Here is a 20,519-nt window from a genome sequence, read left to right as displayed (position 1 = left end):
CGACCTTGTGTGGAGCACTTGCACCGGCAGCTCATTCCACACTCTCATGACCCTCTGAGTGAAGAAGTTTTATCCCAATGTTCCCCTTAAACTTCTCACCTTTCACACTTAAGCCATGACAAATGATTATAATCCCACCCAATGTCAATGGAGCAAAGCCTGCTTACAATCATCCTATCGCTATCCCTCACAATTCTAAAGGGTTCAATGAGATTCCCCTTCATTGTTCTAAGTTCCAGGGAGTACAGGCCCAGGGCTATCAAATGCTCCTCAAACCATAAGCTTTTCATTCTGGATTATTTTCTTGAACCTCCTCTGGACTCTTTCCAGTGCCAAAACATCTTTTCTTAGACATGGGGCCCAGAACTGCTCCCAATACTCCAGTGCAGTCTGACCAATGCCTTATAAAGCCTCAGCATCACAACCTTGCTTTTTTATTCAAATCCTCTTAAAATGAATGCTAACATTGCACTTGCCTTCATTGACTCAATCTGTAAGACCATCTTTGGGAATCCTGCACAAGTTGCACCTCTAATTTTTGAATTTTATCCCCATTTAGAAAATAGTCTATGCCTTTATTCTTTCTACCAAAGTTCATGAGCATACTCTTCATTACATTATATTCCACCTGCTCCTTTACCCATTTTCCAATCTGTCAGAGCCCCTGCTTCCTCAACACTACCTGTCCCTCCATCTGTCATTGTATCATCTGCAGACTTGGCCCCAACCCTGTAAATTCTGATGGCTCTATTTCCATCTTTTTCACTTTAAAAGTTCTTTTGAAGACCCTGACTGGGAGTTACACACTGACTTTGGTTCTTTGTGGGGATGGGACCCTCTTTCAGGGCTTCACGACCGGCTGCTTTTTGATATCCCAAGGACGCAGCCTGGAAGACTAGCGCGCCTTCAGGGTGCCGGATTTTCCTGGCTCTGGAGATGGGTTGATTCACAGTCAGTGTCCCTGACCCTGAGACGTTGCAGGAGAACAGGGAACATCGGGAGCAGCGGGCTAGCTGCTGACTGTGTGCCCAAGACCTGAGTTCTTTGGGCAGAGAGCTCGGTAAGAAACGGACACAACAGACTTTTAAAACCCAATTATCAGTGAGTTGTTTGTTACAACTCCCCTCTCATTGTGAAACAGGCACACCTTTTTTCCCTTATTAGGGCAAGAGAGAGCCTGAGGTACTTTGGATTACCGGGTGAATGAGTCATCTTTGGAATCGGTGTCTTTATTGTTGCTTTGCTGTATGCTTGAGTGCTGATGATTTTTTACTGGGGGGTGGGGGAGGGAGGAATCGTTGCCTTGCTGCTGACCATGTGTGGGAGGGGGAGCTGGGCGGACTCTGGGGTTTTAACGTTTAACTGTCATTTATTCTTTTGGGAAACTCCTCTGTTTTCGTGGATGTTTGGGAAGAAAAGGAATTTCAGGATGTATATTGCATACATTTCTCTGACATTAAATGCACCCATTGAACCTATTGAAATATAACATCTCAGTCCTGTATTCATCACCCTTCTTGACTTTGACCCCATGTTACACTGCAACCCATCCCACTGACTACAATTTTGGTCTACCATCTACATAATCTCACTACACAATGCATCGACTTGAATAGCAACTACTGCTACCATGATGTCAGGACACCAGGCTTCACCACTCCATCCTGCTGCTCCAGTCTGCTCCCTGGACAGCCCACAAACTGTATTGAACTCTCCTCAGCAGTGGGCCAGTTTGGGATGGTGATACATCTCATTGCTGAATAAAGTGTGCACACAGTGTGTGACACTGGACCCTGGGTAACACTTCATATGGGGCAAGCCAACTAATCCAGCGTTGGCTGGATCCATACTCACTTTTGCATTGGTGCGTAGATCGATTCAACTTCTGGCTGGAACTCCTAAAGAATGAAAATTAAGCCATGTCACAGATCATAAGACCATAATATTTAGGAGTATACCATAAGTCATAGGAGTATAAGACCATAGACATAGAGGTAGAATTAGGCCATTCAGCCCATTGAGTTTGCTCTGCCATTCCATCATGGTTGATCCTGGATCCCACTCAACCCCACACACCCACCTTCTCGCCATATCCTTTGATGTTCTGACCGATCAGGAAACTATCAACTTCTGCCATAAAGATACACACAGACTTGGCCTCCACTGCAGTCTGTGGCACAGCATTCCACAGACTCACTGGTCTCTGGCTAAAAAAATTCCTCCTTACTCTGTTCTAAAGGGTCGCCCCTCAATTTTGAGACTGTGCCCTCTAGTTCTGGATATACCCACCCAAGGAAACATCCTCTCCACGTAAACCCTATCCAGTCCTTTCAACATTTGGTAGGTTACAATGAGGTCCTCCCACCCCCGCATGCTTCTAAATTCCGGTGAGTACAGGACCAAAGCTGCCAAACGCTCCTCATATGTTAACCCCTTCATTCCAAGAATTATCCTTGTGAACCTCCTCTGGAATCTTTTCAATGACAACACATCCTTTCTGATGTACAGGGCTCAAAACTGTTATAATAATCCAAGTGTGTCCTGACTAGTGTCTTATAAAGGCTCAGCATTATCTCATCTTTGTATTCTATTCCCCTTGAAATGAATGCCAACATTTATTCAGCATTAATCCACTATTTATTCAACTAAACACTTTACAATTCAGAGATTTCATAGATTTTAAAATACAAATTATGTATAAAGTAAAAAGTGGGCAGTTACCACAAAGTTTCCAAAGGTTGTTTAAAATGAGAGAAAGTCAACATGATTTGAGAGGAAAACATATATTTCAAAAACAAAGGATAAGAACAAATGTAAAATATCATTGTACTTCAGTCAGGGGGTGAATCTATGGAACAGTTGTAGTGAGAATTTAACAAGTTTAAAAAATAGTTTAAAAATTATTTCATGAACAAATATAAGATACATGATTTAAAATGAATGGGTGTAATGTAAATAAATGCTACTTGGATTAGATTATGTGTTAAAAGATTATGAGATTTTTCGTTTTGATGTGTCGATTGACACAAAATATGTTGTTTAAGTAAGGGGGTGGGCATAATAAGCTGTAGCTTCAGCCTACACCCTCTCCGTCTGCTTTAAAGTATGTTTTTTGTTGTAATTTTGTCTTATGAAATCATCGTTATTGTCATGGTCCCTTCTGCCACCTGGCTGTCTTACTCAGGAATTGGGCCTTTAACGCCTCGTTTAGTTCCATATCTATTCCCAGGTTCCAATAATTACCAACCCCTGCGTTCCATCAACCAGTAGTATGAGTCCTGTGACCACTGCCGGAAGGTGCCAGTTCGTTGGTCGACTCTTGTACGAGTCCCCTCAGTCCATGATGTTCAGGACTATCAGTTCTACGTCAAGCCTTATCTACCAAGACTCCGGGAAAAAGCTCCCTTGGAACCCTTCCCACGCTCGCTACATTGGCCCCGTTTGCCTCCTCAGCCTCCGCGCCGTTGTTCAGCACTTGGGTTCGATCCACCACCACCTCGGTGCACCAGAATGAACTGACACCGATGAACCCAGCAGACACGGATCCCGTCCAAGAGGCCCTGACCAGCCAGGGCTACCTGTTGGGCACCCACGACCAACTACTTCGGGAGGTCACAGACAACCTTTGGACGCCAACCATGAATGTGCAGAGGGTCAGTGAACGAATGGACTGGGTCTCCGCTTTTGCCTCCCCACTCCCTCCAAGATCGCCAGCTACCCAAACCGCTCTGTTCGGGAGGGCTTCGCCCTTGGAGTCCGCAACCCCATCCCCTCGAGAACTGTCTGTGCCCGAGCCTGAACCCTACGCCGGGGACGTAGGCAGGTGCCGGGCCTTCCTGCTCCAATGCTCCCTGGTTTTCGAGCTACAGCCACGTACCTACGCTTCCGACAAATCGAAGATTGCGTACATCATGGGGCTGCTACGTGCGGATGCCTTGGCTTGGACAACCCGCTGTGGGATAACCGACTGGAAGTTCGTTCCTCTTACTCCTCCTTTATCGCAGAAAATAGGAAGGTTCTGGAACAATCCATTCGCGGTAAGGAGACCGCAAGACGGCTGCTTACTCTTCGCCAGGCTTCGCGAAGTGTGGCCAAGTATTCAATTGAGTTTGGACATTGGCTGCAGACTCCGGGTGGAATGACGAGGCCCTACGGGAGGTGTTTCGACAGGGCCTCTCGGATCAGATAAAGGATGAGATGGCCGCGAGGGACGACACGGACTGTCTGGACTCTGTGATCTCTGTGATCTCCGATTAGATTATCGACTTCGAGAACATCTGAGAGAGACTGTTCCTTGGGCCACCCCACGGTCCACCTTACCTTCTCCAACCAGCCCTAACCTCTCTCCCCCTGCCGTTCCTCGCAGAGTTCCAGCTCCCACTGTTCTGGTGGGTCCGCGGACACTCCCCTCAGCCTCCCGGACTCGGATGCAGGTCCCGGCAACCGTGAGTTACCAACAGTCCCTGTCCCGATCCGCTTTGGTGGATTCCAGTGCTGAGGGCAACCTGCTGGACGAAGACATAGCTGCCCAGGCCGGACTTCCTCGAGAGCCGTTGACTACCCCTCTGGAGGCCCGGGCCCTGGACGGAAATCTGCTGGCTCGGGTGACCCACTGTACGCTGCCCCTGACCTTGATCTTATCCGGCAACCATCGGGAGGAAGTACGATTCAGCCTCATTCAGTCATCTCAAGCCCCGGTAGTCCTAGGGTACCCATGGCTGACCCAACACAACCCCCGGATTGACTGGTCTACCGGGAGGATAGCCGAATCCTGCCATACCAACTGCCTGCGGTCGGCCCTGTCTCCCAGGAAGCTACCGTGACCACACCTGTTTCGGGACCCTTTGACTTGTCCCGGGTCCCCAAGGAGTACCATGACTTAGGACAGGTGTTCAGTAAACAGCGGGCACTTTCCCTGCCCCCGCACCGCCCATACGATTGTGCAATCGGCCCCGCTACCCACCAGTCTGCTGTATAAGTTGTCCCGGCCAGAGAAGGAAGCAATGGAAGGTGACATCAGTGAATCTCTCGCGACGGGCATTATTCGACCCTCATCCTCCTCGGTAGGCGCAGGGTTCTTTGTGGGGAAGAACGATGGCTCACTGCGTCCTTGCATCGACTACCGAGACCTGAATCATATAACCATTAGGAACAAGTACCCAGTGCCTCTTATAAGTTCTGCGTTCGAGCCACTTCATGGAACCACCATCTTCCCGAAGTTGAACCTCCGAAACGCCTACCATTTGGTCCGGATAAGGGAGGGGGTCGAGTGGAAGACGATTTTCAATACCGCTTTAGGCCACTTCGTGTAGTTAGTCATTCCTTTCGACCTCACCAATGCCCCCGCCGTCTTTCAAGCTTAATCAAGCTTTGATTAACGATGTACTAAGAGACTTCATTAACCGCTTCGTGTTTGTCTACCTGGATGGCATCCTGCTCTTTTCCCGCAGTCCCCACAACTCGTGCACCATGTCCGTCAAGTCCTGCAGAGGCCAGGGGAGAATAAATTATTCGTAAAGGCGGAGAAATGCGAATTCCACGTCCCCTCGGTCAGCTTCCTCGGGTACGTCATCGAGAGAGGACAGGTGAGAGCTGATCCCGAGAAGATCCGGGCTGTGGCGAAGCGGCCCAAACCCACGGACCGCAAGCAACTCCAACGGTTCCTGGGGTTTGCGAACTTCTATCGCCGGTTTATCAGAAACTACAGTCAGGTGGCGGCTCCCCTTACCCGACTTACCTCTCCTTCCACACAGTTTTGTTGGGACTCCAAAGGGGACTCAGCATTCACCGACCTGAAGAGGCGTTTCACCAAAGCCCCCATCCTGGTTCATCCGGACCCATCCCGGCAATTCATCGTGGTGGTGGACGCCTCAGACTCCGGGGTAGGAGCGGTCCATCCCCAACGGGCAAGTGCTGACGAAAAGCTTCACCACTGCGCCTTCCACTCTCGCCGGCTGTCCCCCGCCTAGCGGAATTACGACGTGGGGAATCGGAAACTAGCGCTGGAAGAATGGAGGTACTAGTTGGAGGGGGCAGAACACCCGTTTGTGGTATGGACGGATCATAAGAACGTGGAGTATATTAAGACCGCCAAGCGATTGAACTCCCGTCAGGCCCGTTGGGCATTGTTTTCTGGACGGTTCCAGTTTACCCTCACGTACCGTCCAGGATCCAAGAACGGGAAGCCGGACGCGCTATCCCGTCAGCAAGACTCCAAGGATGACACCTCCAGTCCCGAGACGATCCTCCCTCCAACCTGCGTGGTTGTCGGCCTCTCTTGGGAGATCGAGGCGAAAGTAAGAAGCCCAGTGTGGCGACCCCGATCCTGGAAACGGACCCCGCGATCGCCTGTACGTGCCCGCCTCCGTCAGGCCTCGGGACCTCCAATGGGGACACACATCCCGGTTTGCCTGCCACCCCGGGAGTGATCGGACCCTGGCTCTCCTGAGAGGGTACTTTTGGCGGCCGTCCATGGAGGGGGACACCCGCCCTTGTGTCTCGGCTTGTCCCATCTGTGCCCAGGGAAGAACCTCTCATCGACAACCGGCGGGTCTACTTCGTCCTCTACCTGTCCCTGGTCGCACATCGCCCTCGACTTCGTCACCGGTCTACCCCATTCCCGCGGAAACACCACTGTCCTCACCGTGGTAGACCACTTCTCCAAGGCAGTGCACTTTGCGGCCCTCCCGAAACTCCCATCCCCTCAGGAAACCGCAGACCTTCTCGTCCGCCACGTCTTCCGCCTCCACGGAATCCCCGCGGACATCGTCTCCGATCGAGGTCCTCAGTTCGTCTCGCAGGTATGGAAGGCCTTCTGTCAGGCCTTAGGAGCAACGGCCAGCCTGTCGTCCGGCTTCCACTCCCAGACGAACAGGCAGACGGAACGGGTCAACCAACACCTGGAGGCGACGTTACGTTGTGTAACGGCAAACCACCCGTCAGCCTGGAGCGACCATCTCCCGTGGGTTGAGTACGCCCACAACTCCCTGGTGAGCTCTGCCATTGGGAGGTCCCCGTTCGAGTGCTCCCGTGGGTACCAACCCCCGCTGTTCCCCGCTCCGGAAGAAGAGATCGCGGTACCGTCGGTTCGGGACCATGTTGATCGGTGCCGGAAGTTCTGGGAGGAAACTCGCATGGCCCTACTCGGATCGACAAACCGAAATCGGCCGACCGACACCGGACTCCAGCACCAGAGTACCAACCGGGACAGATGGTGTGGCTTTCCTCCAGGGACATCCCGCTCAAATGCGAACATGGGGAACTCGCCTCCCCCTCCCCCGCGCTTCCTGGGACAATTCAAAGTCGAAAGGATTATCAATCCCACAGCGGTCCGCCTCACGCTGCCAAAGTCCATGCGTATTCACCCCACATTTCATGTGTCTTAGTTAAAACCAGTCTCCGTCAGCCCTTTGTGTCCCCCAGCTGAGATTCCTCCCCCTGCCCGGCTCATCTACAACCATCTGGCATACACCGTCCGACAACTGCTAGCTGTACGCCGACGGGGCAGGGGCCTCCAATACCTGGTGGACTGGGAAGGGTACGGTCCTGAACAGCGTTCCTGGGTCACCCGCTCCTTTATCCTAGATCCTTCCCTCATCCAGGACTTCCATCGGGACCATCCAGACAGGCCTGGAGGATCGCCGGGAGGCTCCCATTGGTGGAGGGGGGTGTACTGCCATGGTCCCTTCTGGTACCTGGCTGTGTTACTCGGGAATTGGGCCTTTAACACCTCGTTTAGTTCCCAATCTATTCCCAGGTTCCAATAATTGCCAACACCTGCATTCCATCAACCAGAGTAGTATAAGAGTCCTGTGACCAATTCTAGAAGGTGCCAGTTCGTTGGTCAACTTGTGTACGAGTAACCTCACTACATGTTGTTTAGGACTATCAGTTCTGTCTAGACTTGTTCTGGAATTATGTACCAAGACCAAGACTCTGGAAAAAAATCCCCCTTGGAACCCTTCCCATGCTCACCATGACGGCAGCATTTCCCTCCTCAAGCCTCTGTGCCCGTGTTCAGCACTTGGGTTCGATCCACCACCACGTCTGTGCAACAGTTATGAAATCACTGTCGAAAATGATGCTTTTTGTTATGTTTGTACTGACTGAAATAAAAATTTCATTCATTCAACATTACATTTGACTTTACCACAGACTCAACCTGTAACTTAACCTTTTGGGAGTCTTGCACAGATCCTAAGTCTCTGTGCACCTCTGATGTTTGAATTTTCTCCCCATTTAGATGATAGGCCGTATTGTTCCTTTTACCAAAATGCATAATTCATTTCCCAAAACTGTATCCTATCTGCCACATTTTTCCCATGTCTCCATTTTGTCAAAGCCCTTCTGCAATTGCATTGCTTCTTCAGCACTACCTACCCCTTAACCTACTTTTCACAAAGCCATCAATTCAACTATCTAAATCCTTGACAAGCAATGTGAAAAGCGATAGTCCCAATACTGACCCCTAAGACAACTAGTCACTGGCAGCCATTGAGAAAAGGCCCCCTTTATTCCCACTCGCTGTCCTGCTTGTCAGCCATTCCACTATCCATCCATATCTCTTTAATGTCATTGGATTTTATCTTGTTAAGCAGCCTCATGTGGCACCTTATCCTTCTGAAAACCCAAGTAAATGACATCCACTGCCTCTCCTTTGTTTGCCCTACTTGCAACTTCCTCAAAGAACTCAGATTTCCCTTCACAGAAACCATGCCGACTTCGACTTACTTTATCACCAACCTCATCCTTAACAATGAATGCCGACAGTTTCCCAACCACTGGAGTTAGGCTAACTGGCCTACAATTTCCTTTCCTTTGCCTTCCTCTCATCTTAAAGAGTGGAGTGACATTTGCAATCTTCTAGTCCTCTGCGATCATGCCAGAATCAAGTGATTCTTGAAAGATTATAGTTGGAAGGTGTTAGGTGAAGCCAGGTGGATTGGAAAGGTCAAGGACTGGAGAAGAAAGAATCGGATAGGACAGAAGAGTGTACCATAGGAAAGAATCCCAGAGGGAAGGAATAGGCAGGTGAGAAGAAGTGAAAGGTCTGAATGGGGAGCGAAAATTTGCTTCCAAGAAGGAGAAATCAATATACATGCCATCAGATTCAAGGGTACCCAGATGGAGTATAAGGTATTACTCCTCCACCCTGAGGGTGGCCTCACCTTGCACAAGAGGAGACCATAGATCGACATGTCAGAATAGGAATAGGATATTGAAACTAACTTGTCTGGCTACCAGGGAGTCCCACTTCTTGCGGATGGTGAGGAGCTGCTTGACGAAACAGTCCCCCAGTTTACAACAGATCTCACCAATGCAGTGGAGGCCATATGGGGAGCCAGACGCAATAGGTGACCCCAGCAGACTTGCATGTGAAGTGCTGTATCACCTGGAAGGTCTGTTTGGGGCCCTGAATGGAGGTGAGGGAGGAGGTATAAGGACAGGAGATGGGTTGTCATGGACTAGATTAGTCAAAGATAGAATATGACTTTATTGTCATTGTGGTGCTACTCCAGACCATGCAAAACAGGTACTTACAATGTATGTGGTACAGCTTAATTATATTTATATGCAACAAGTGACTTTGCTAGTCCATAACGCTCAAAGGCAATTGTCATTATTAGAAAAACCTGTTTTTGTGCTATAATGCTCGATGGCTCCAATTATCTAAGAGAAAACCCAATTAGAACAAATACAAAGTCCATTGCAGTGCAACATTGCAAAACTGTGCTGAGCTGGTGATTAGTGTTGTGCAGGTTGGTTCAAGAACTCAATGTTTAGTGATCAGATATGGAATAATATCCATGGATTGTATTAGGAAAGGGGTCTTGGACCTTGTGTGGAGTTAGTGAGATCTCCCTGGGTCAATAGAAGAGGCAGAGGTCATTTCAGGTCAACAACGGTGATCCGGATCTCTACTGGGTCAATAACATCATCATATATATGCACAAATGCAATGCAAAACGGACTTACAGAAGTATCATAGGCACACAGCATCAGATACATAACATTCACATGAAAAACATCAAGGAAGCATCAATTATACACAATTTTTGCAAGAAAGAATGCAATTAGACCAGAAAATATCATTATAGTTGCAAACTGTTGCCATAGTGGGTCGGTGAATAGAGTTGTGTAGACTGAATCAAGAACTGACCTTGAACCGGGAAGTAGAGAACATGAAACTAGTGACATTTTGTTACAAATCAGTTTTCTTATGAACACTCCGAGTGAAAAAGACACCATCTTACCGGGCATGGAGGGGCATTCCCATCTTGAGCCTGTTGTGAAATAAGATATTACAATGAGCATTTCTATTGGTCTACAGCAGCTCGACAGCCGGGGCGTCCAGGCTCAACATTTAAGCTGAGACGGGGAAAGTTTATAGGAGGTGTATAGAGCAAGCTTTTCTTTCCACACGGAGTGATGGTGCTGGGAATGTGCTGCCGGGGGTAGTGGTGGAGAAGACAGATACAACAGAGATGTTTAAGAGAATCGTAGATACTCACAATGGACAGGATGGAGGGAAGTGACCATGTACGGGTGGAGCATAATTAGACACCATTAGTTTAATTAGTCCAGCACAACATTGTGGTTCCTGTCGTCTACTGTTTGACATTCTATGCCCTATGTCCTTTGTTCCTAGAACAGCTTCTTCCCCACTGCTGTCAGAGTTTTGAACGACTTGCCTCTATAACATCCCTGTCCCGGTGGTGTTTCCACTCCCTGAACTCTTATTCCTTTCTCATCACTTCAGAGTTCAAATACATTTATTATTGAAGAACATATACTGTATCACCCCCCCCCCCCCCCGAGAATAATTTTCTTGCAAGGATTTACAGGAAAGTAAAGAAGTACAATACACTTTATGACAAACTATGATGAACAAAGTCTGACAAACAACCAGTGTGCAAAAGAAGACAAAGAATTTTTTAAAAAATAAATAAATAATACTGGGTTGTAAAGTTCTTGAAAGTGAGTCTATTGGTTGTGGAGTCAGTTTAGTGCTGAGGTGAGTGAGATTATTCACACTGGTTCAGGTGGTTGTAGGGCAGGGTTTTGAATGTGGGATCCTTGCCTAACGGTATTGGTCCATGGCATATAAGAAGATTGGGAACCCGTGTTGTAAGGTAATAACTGTTCCTGAACTGGTAGTGTGGGACTCAAGGCTCTGGTACTTCATGCTTGATGGCAGTAGTGAGAAGACAGCATGGCCTGGATGGTGGAATCCTTGCTGGTGGATGCTACTTGTAAATGATCTGGTGCGGGCAGAAACTTTCACAAATCTCAAAAAGCACAGAGATGAGCACTTGAACCTTTATTAAGCAAAATGAACCAGTTATCCACATCCTCCCTCATTGCAAGCAATCCCCACTTATGACATCCAGTCTCTCTTGCTCTACACTCTTTTATTCTCTTTACCATCCCCTCCTCACAGCAATCCAATCTAAACTATATTCTTGATTTTGCCCATTTCTGTTCAAAACCCACTATTCCAGAACCTTAACTCTGTTTGATATTCTGAAGATACGGTTTAACCTGCTGAATTCTCTGATTTTATTTCAGATGTCAAGCATCTGTGGTTTTTATTTTGCTTTCCGACTTACCGTCCCAGGTCCTTCATCCAATTGGGGTGAAGTTAGATCAGCTGTAAAATTAATTATGTGCATATTAATGCAAACACTGGCAGATCTACAACTATTCTCTGCTTTCTACAGGCTGTGTAAAGAACTTACTTCTGACCTTCCCCTATACTTTCCTCCAAACACCTCATATTATGAGAAAATTATGGCCCCTCATATTAGCCTAGGGAAAAAGTCCACTTGATCTTTTCCTCTTATTATTCTGTACTCCTCTATCATTCACCTTTATCCTCCTTTGCTCTAAAGAGGAAAGCCCTGGCTCACTCAGCCTATCCTCTCCAATCCAGGCAGCACTGTGTGGTAAATAATGATGTGATGAGAACTCAATAGAAACATAGAAAACCTACAGCACAATACAGGCACTTCAACCCACAATGCTGTGCTGAACATGTACTTAGTTTAGAAAAAAATCTAGGGTTACCCATAGCCCTCTATTTTTCTAAGCTCCGTGTACATATCCAGGAGTCTCTTGTTATGAAACCCCGTAACTGGGTCACTTACCAGCAAAGATAGAGTGGTCAGTTGAAGTCTGATGGTACTATTTTTACAGTATTTATTGATAAAGGGGCACAGAAATAAGATCAATGCAAACATACAGATAATATACGTCGTCAATACTAAATCTAAAAGCGCGGGTATAATAATAATAATCAATAAGAAATAGCTCTATCGTTGTCTAGGGGATAATGTATTGTCCGATGGAAATATAAACGTCACTGTTAGTTCGTTCAAGCTGCAGCTTTTTGGGTTTGAGAGAGAAAGACGGGTTAAACTTGCCCAGTTCGTTGATGAAGCCAATCCTTCGAGTCTTTTGGGAGTTGGTTTCCCCGTTGTTAGCTAAAAGCCATTTTTCCGTGGTAAAAGCCACCACTTCCGGGCAAATGGAACCGAACGCACGTGGCCTCCTTCCAATGGCTTCTGCTATTACGGGATCGCTAGCGTTTCTTCTGGTGTGTCTGAGGGGCTGTTCCCACAGACCCTCAGTTATCCTGACTCACAGGGTCGCAGATGTCAATCAGGTTGGGGGTGATGTAATCCCTCCCTCAACCAGCCCACTTTGCCTGAGGGCTTCCACGTAGCACAGTATTTCAATCCACAAGTTTGTCCTCAAGAGACAATGGCCATGTCCCGTAGCTTTATATTGCCGGGGGAACGAGACATTCCGCACGTCTCTCTTTCATTTCCTGGGTCTCCTGACCCAACTGAATAGTGATCTTGCGATTCTCACAAAGGAGGGGGCTGCAGGTGTAACAACCCCTTTCTTCAACGCGTTTTCACCAGCGGTTAAAACGAAGTAGTACAGAGTCTTACAGGATTGTAGAGTCTAACACAATACAAAAGCTTTTCCTTTTCACTACAGAGTAATATAGTTATACATTCAATTCAGTATCTAAACAGTTAACGATTATAGTGTCACTTCCTTTAATATCTTAACATCTTGTACCTTACTAAAGTCTTGTAGCATCAGACTTCAATTTAATAACTACCTATTTTTATTTCTTTCCTTCAGCAAACAAAACTACAGAGTTATGATCTTAGCTTATGTGTATCTACAAAAGTTCATGCAAATACTAATCTTTCTGTTGTTTTCAAACTTAACAGGCAGGCTTCCATGGGGTTGTCTTTATTATTCACATGCTTTGTCGAAATCCTGTACAACCGGCTTTTGCTATTTAAAAATGGCGTCCCCATTAACCGTCTCCTCTTTCCCGGTTAGTTCCCACGGGGGGAGCTTGGGTACCTTGGCGAAATAAACTCTCACCTGCGTCTTTCATAGGAGTTATTTTATCAACACCGTGTCCCAAACTTAGACCATCTTCTGAATTTCCACCCAATTCTTTAATTTTACACAGGTGGCTAGCCCTCTCTTCAGGACCCTTCAGGCTATGTGTTTTCAGTTCGAACTCTTTTTTCAAGCAGCATTTCAAATTCTGCCTTTTCACACCACACTCTGGAATAACAATAGCACAGGGCGCCTCGTCATCTCCCGACTTAATCTGTAAGCGATCTGCAGGTTTTAAAATTTCTTCATTCGATTTGGGAACTACATATTTCTCGTTTCCTTCAATAATAATATTTATCTCCCCATTTTTGAGCTCCACATTAACTTTTAACACACCTTTGAGCACAAACACCTGGGAACTCTCACTTCCCACTATTACCAAGGTTAACCCTTTCTTCACTGAACCAAGTCTATCTGACCCACAAGGACAGCAGACCCTTTCAACTGAATCAAATACCCCAGACTTTTTCTGAGCTCCGTTACTAGGTTCAGTACCACGTGCATCCCCATCTTGAACCCACTCAAATGGGACATTGGCCTCTTTCAGGCTTTCAATACCCGTACCCGGTCCAAATTCTAAATTCTCCTGATTCTCCCAGCTACTCTCTGGGCAACTCCCTTCCAGAGTAAACTCAACCCCGCGGGCTGAAACAACCTCATCTGCCAACCCAGCAGACTTCTTCAAGGTAAGGGCACCCTTTTCATCTAGGACTGCCCTCATTTCATTATCGGGAACACCTCTAGCATTTTCAACTTCTTCAAACAGTTCTGCCAACCCAGACAGACCATCCAGGTCCAACCCTGGACCTTCTAACAGCTCTAGCTGTTTCTCATCTTTATCTTCTGCCTCTAAAACTTTTCTCCTCGCTAAGGGAAGGTCTACCTCCTCTCCCTTACCCTCTTTCACTTTACTACTCTTTGTTTTACCACCCTCTAAACCCTCGTGGTACAGGGTCGGTAAAAATGTCTTGGCCAAATCGAAACTGGCCAGATTTAAACTGCTCTCGTTCTCAGCTGCCTTTCTCGACATGCTGCGAGTGATCGCGCATGAGGGATAGATCTTGGAAGCTAGGGGCGGGGCCGCAGCACTCACCGGCCGGCTTGTCCTCGTCATTGCTGCCCAAACCTTACCACCTGCTAAATCGTTACCGAGAAGGACGTCCGCGTCAGTTCTCGGGAAGTCTGATCGCACCCCTATTTCAACTGGTCCAGACACCAGCTCACAATCCATAATGACCTTATGTAAGGGCACCATTTCTGTCCTTTACTTATTCCTTTCACAGCTACCATTCTCGTCTTGCGACCAAACTCTAGTACCTTACTGCTGATCAATGACAGCTCAGCCCCCGTGTCTCTCCAGATCTGTACTGGAACTGGTGTGTCTCCCTCCCTCACAGACACGGTTCCGTTTGACAGACAAGTCTCTAACCCTTCTCGTACTCTGTCTACCCGGGGCTCTCTTGTCGATTTACTGATTACCACGGCACATCCGATAGGGACTGCTGCTTTCCCTTTTCCTGTCTCTTTCCTCGGAGCAAAGAACCTAGACGCAGTATGCCCCCTCTTTCCACAATTAAAACAGGTCAAGCCCGGAAATCTTTGGCCGTCTGGCCTTTCCCCCTCAACCTTACCATTAGCTCCCGGTGGGACCTCTGCCTCAGACGGCGGACTTTCTCGATCGTTCCCACGGTCTCTCTGGGAACTTTTATTCGAGGAAAACTGTCTTGTGGGTTAGGGCATATTCATCTACGAACCTAGCAAATTCTGAGATGGACTTATTCGGCTTCTCATTCAAATACATCCGGATATCCTCTGAAACACAACCTTTAAATTCCTCAATCAGAATTAACTCCCTGAGACGCCAATAATCCTCCTCCACTATCTCTGCTGTGCACCAACGGTCCAAGAGCACCCCCTTCTCACAGGCAAACTCGGTATACGTCTGATTCCCCCCTGTCTTTAAATTTCTAATCTTTTGTCTATACGCCTCAGGTACTAGCTCATAACCCCGGAGAATGGCTGCCTTTACTTTGTCATAACTCTCCTCCTCTTCCCCCTCCATGGCTAACGCCCGCTGTGCCTTCCCTTTTAACACACTTTGTAACAGCGCCACCCACTGATCTCTGGGCCACTTCCGATTCACTGCCACCTTTTCAAAAAGCAAGAAATAACTATCAACATCCATCTCCTCGAACGGAGGTACTAACCTCAACTCTCAACTAACATAGAACCGCTCCTCTCGGTCTGACCCCTGAACTCGTGGCGCTTGCCTTAACTTCTCCATCTCTAAGTCATGTTTCCTCTGTTTCTCTGCCTCCGTCTGCTTCTCAGCTCTTTCTTTCTCTTTCTCAGCTGCTTCCAACTGTTTTAACCAAAGTTCATGCTCTCTTTGTTTGTCAGCTCTTTCATTCTCCTGTTTCACCTCTAACTCCTTTAGCTGGAGTGCATGCTCCCTCTCAGCTGCCTCTAGCTGCTTTAACTTAATTGTATGTTCCAACTTTAATTTCTCCAACTCTAACTGAGCCGTCCCACTAGCTGGTACCTTTTCAGGGATATTTTCCAATACCTCAGCTGCAAACACATACTTCCCAATATAATACTGTTATTGCCCTTCGCACGTCCCGCTTTTTCATTGACAACCTCACCTCTGCGAGGTTTAGTCCCTTCGCCAAATTTATCAAGCCTCTAGCGCCTCCAGACTCGGGTTTTCTATAAATTCACCCACGTCCATCTTTGCTGGTTTCCCGTCTGGCTACCCGCGTAACCAGATCCAAGTTTTGGACTTACAAGCCCAATTCACTGGCCGCCAATTTGGTGTCAAATCTCGAGACGAGAACCCCAATTTTGTTACGAAACCCTGTAACTGGGTCACATACCAGCAAAGATAGAGAGGTCCGTTGAAGTCTGATGGTACTATTTTTTACAGTATTTATTGATAAAGGGGCACAGAAATAAGATCAATGCAAACATACACATAATATACGTCGTCAATACTAAATCTAAAAGCGCGGGTATAATAATAATCAATAAGAAATAGCTCTATCGTTGTCTAGGGGATAATGTATTGTCCAATGGAAAAATAAATGTCACTGTTAGTTCATTCAAGCTGCAGCATTTTGGGTTAAACTTGTCCAGTTCTTTGAAGAAGCCAATCCTTCGAGTCTTTTGGGAGTTGGTTTCCCAGTTGTTAGCTAAAAGCCATTTTTCCGTGGTAAAAGCCACCAGTTCCGGGCAAATGGAACCGAATGCACGTGGCCTCCTTCCAATGGCATCCGCTATTACGGGATCGCTAGTGTTTCTTCTGGTGTGTCTGAGGGGCTGTTCCCACAGACCCTCAGTTATTCTGACTCACAGGGTCGCAGATGTCAATCAGGTTGGGGGTGATGCAATCCCTCCCTCAACCAGCCCACTTTGCCTGAGGGCTTCCATGTAGCACAGTATTTCAATCCACAAGTTTGTCTTCAAGAGACAATGGCCGTGTCCCGAAGCTTTATATCGCCGGGGGAACAAGACATTCCGCACGTCTCTCTCTCATTTCCTGGGTCTTCTGTCCCAACTCAATAGTGATCTTGCGATTCTCACAAAGGAGGGGGCTGCAGGCGTAACACTCTTAAAAGACCCTATCGTGTCCATCTCCACCACCGGCGCCGGCGGCCCATTCCACACATACACCAGTCTCTACATGAAAAACTTACCCCTGACATCTCCACACAACTCAACACAATACACAAAGGGTTTTATAGAGCTGCAGTATTACATCATGGTTCTTGAACTCACTCTCCCAGGTAATGAAGGCCAACACACCATATGCTTTTGTCATGTCTCAATCAACTTGCATGGAACCTTTCAGGGATCTGTGGACATGGACTCCAAGATCCCTCTGTTCCTCTACACTGCTAGAAATTCTGCCATTCACCTTGCATTCTGCCTTCAAATTAAGCCTTCCTAAGGGAATCACTTCCCAATTTTCAGGATAGAATTCCACGTGCCATTCTCAGCCCAGCTCTGCATCGGATTAATGTCCTGTTGTAATCCTTGACACCATTCCACACTATTCACAACCTTCATGTTATCTACAAGTTTACTGACACACCCTCCCACTTCTTCATCCGAATCATTTATAAAAATCACAAGGAGCAGTGGTCCCAAAACAGATCACTGCAGAGCACCATGGTTCACCATCCTCCAGGCAGAATAGGCTCCATCTGCAACTACCCTCTGCCTTCTACAGGCAAGAAAATTCTGAATACCCTCTGCGGGCCAGGCAATTCTAAATCGACATTCGAATTGCCAAGGGCACGAGGCTATGTATTGGAAGGTGAGGGTAATTCTGATGGGTCAGCATGGAGAAGGGCTGAATGGCCAGGTTCTATGCTGTTTGAAACTCTAACATCACAGACAAGAATGCCTAATACACTCACACAGATTGGCTCTGGGGGCTTTTACTTACCCGCTGTGGTGCTGTCGTTCAGGGTAGACAACCCCTGTCTGAAAAGAGAAAGTGGAAAAGGTTTACTCCATGTGTGTCCCTTTACATGGTAATGGCACAGATTCTGTGAAACATGAGAGTGTAACAAACACTCACCTTTGAACCAGAACAGAATCTGTGAAGGGAAGGAGAGAAGAAAGATGCTGATTAGTCAACAAACACAAGTGATTCTGCAGATGCTGGAAGTCCAGAGAACCAATCACAAAATGCTGGATGAACTCAACAGGTCAGGCAGCATTTATGGAGAGCAATAACCAGTCGATTCTTCTGATCAAGAGCCTTCAACAGGACTGGGAAGGAAGAGGGAAGAAGCCAGAAGATAATGTAAGGGGAGGGGAGTGATGTACAAACTGCCAAGTGATAGGTAAGACCAGGAGAGGGGCAAGGTGGGCAGGTGACAGAGAGCACATGAAGTAAGAAGCTGGGGGCAGGGTGATAAGTAGAAGAGGTGAAAGGCTGAAGATGAAAGAATCTGATAGGAGAGGACAGAGGGCAATTGAAGGGAAGGACGAGGGGCATCTGAAGAGGGTGATGGTTCGGTAAGGAGAAGGAAAGGGCTGAGAAGGTAACCAGAATGAGGAATGGAAAAAGAGAGGGGGGGCAAGAGGAATTTTCAGAAGTTAGAGAAGTCAATGTTCATGCCACCAGGTTAGAGGCACCTTAGCTGGAATATGAGGTGTTGCTTCTCCACCTTGTTTGGCCTCCTTGTGGACAGACGTGTCAGAATGGGAGTAGGGAATGGAACTGAAATGAGTGCCCACCAGGAGTCTGCTTGTTGGCAGCTCCACCCAGGTGGTTTCAGAATGCACTGGTTTCCCACTTAGCCCTCAAAACCGAGTCAGTTGTATGGACAAAGCACATGGATACTTGCTTCCATTGGGCAGCACAGGGAGTACAAAAGATGATGATATGGCTTAATAATGCATTGGTCAGGTCACAGCTGGAGGACTGTGCACAGTTCAGGTGCCGCACTGAAGGACGGATGTGATTGCACTGGAGAGGGCGCAAAGATGATTTATGAGGGTGTGACCCACTGCCACTCACTTAGAGATAGTTGTACTTGGTCTCTTCGTTCTTGTTTATTTTATTTTTATTTAGGGACACAGGGCAGTAACAGGTCCTTCCAGCCCGACGTGACAGCTCCCTGCAGTTACACCCATGTCCCAATTAACCAGACAACTTGTATGTCTTTAGGATGTGGAGGGAACCACTGCACCCATTGGAAACCAACGCAGTCACAGGGAGAACACACAAACTCCTTACAGACAGTGGCAGGAACTGAGCCACCCCTTTGCTGGCACTGTAACAGTGTTACAGAAACCACAATGTCACCACGCCGCCCCACTATTCTGCCCTCCCTGTCACTGACGAGCGTTTCTTTTTGCCGTACGTTACATTACATAACTCTCCTTACACCAGTCTGTTGTCTTGTCCTCATCGCTGTATTTGTTGTTTTATTTAGTATTACCACATACACCAGTGTGCTTCAGACAGGAAAGGGATTTCATCGCATCTTGGAGCATTTGACAATAAGTTAATCCAGCCTAGTCATCAGAGAAAGCTGCTGAATTGGACACAATTACAATTAGATGCCGATTGACTGGGCCTTGTGCCTTTTGGACACACAGATGTTCAATACTGGGACCCATCAACCTGAGACAGCCCGGCATTCATGGTGTCCTTTGTGGAGATTCCCTCCCACATGACTAACCTTTCTGCACAGAGCAGAGGCCTAATCTCTGAATGTATTTCATCGCCATGACAGCATCGCTGGAATCATTGTGCGGAGCAGAGTCCCAGACTCGGAGTGCACCTTGTGAATCGTCCAAATCACTGGGCGCAGAGTGGAGTCCTGACCTCTACCTCCTTCACATCCCTGTCCACAAACCCTAATCTGACCCCTGACTCCACTCTCTGTCCTGAAAACCACCCCTTCAATCTTAAAAATACAACGAAGTCTGGGCCATGATCTCCAGAGAGACCACAGCTTGCACCATCATGACCAAAGATTTATGGGCCAATCACTGGTTAATGGCACCAGACATCTCAGTCAGCAGAGATGAGTTCGGCTGAAGGGCCTGTGTCTGTGTTGCTGAGTCACAGCTCTACTACCTCAATTGCCCTGCTTATCTACACATGCTGATGAACCCCTTGGGGTTTCCAAATGTTCCTCACCTTTAGGGGTATAAGGCATTGGTCAAACAAGATTGGCAGTGTTGTGAGCTGTTTGGGCTCAATATCTAAGAAACAATGTGCTGGCATTGGAGAGGATCCAGAGGAGAATGACAAAACTGATCTGGGAATGAAAGAGTTAATGTACGGGGAACGATTGCTGGCCCTGGGCCTGTACTCGCCGTAGTTTAGAAGAATGACGAGAAAGGATCTTACTGACACTTATCAAATACTAAAAGGCCTAAACAGAGTGTAAGCGGAGAGGATATTTCCAATATTGAGAGAGTTTAGGATAGAGGGCACTGCTCAGAATAGGAGGTAAAGGAGAGTTTCTTTAGCCTGGTGGTGAATCTATGGAGGCCAAGTCATTGGGTATATTTAAAGCAGAAGTTGATAGGTTCTTGATGGGTATTGGTTTCTAAAGTTATGG

At 47.3% G+C, this 20,519-nt stretch overlaps 1 protein-coding gene across 1 annotated transcript in view; it reads right to left on the bottom strand.

The window, feature by feature from the left end:
- LOC132393824 (uncharacterized) overlaps window positions 1-20,519 on the bottom strand; it is a 51,964-nt gene that overhangs the window by 9,889 nt on the left and 21,556 nt on the right. Inside the window, exons 6-10 of the mRNA XM_059969214.1 lie at window positions 18,014-18,032; window positions 17,879-17,916; window positions 11,610-11,650; window positions 10,254-10,283; window positions 1,855-1,898 (exon numbers count right to left, since the gene is read on the bottom strand). Coding sequence (XP_059825197.1) covers window positions 1,855-1,898; window positions 10,254-10,283; window positions 11,610-11,650; window positions 17,879-17,916; window positions 18,014-18,032 — 172 coding nt within the window. The remainder of the gene's footprint in view (window positions 1-1,854; window positions 1,899-10,253; window positions 10,284-11,609; window positions 11,651-17,878; window positions 17,917-18,013; window positions 18,033-20,519) is intronic.

This window comes from Hypanus sabinus, chromosome 5 (genome assembly GCF_030144855.1).
Source record: "Hypanus sabinus isolate sHypSab1 chromosome 5, sHypSab1.hap1, whole genome shotgun sequence".
NCBI lineage: Eukaryota > Metazoa > Chordata > Chondrichthyes > Myliobatiformes > Dasyatidae > Hypanus > Hypanus sabinus.
The sequence above is the reverse complement of the archived record's forward strand: the minus strand, read 5'-3'. Positions and strand labels throughout refer to the sequence as shown.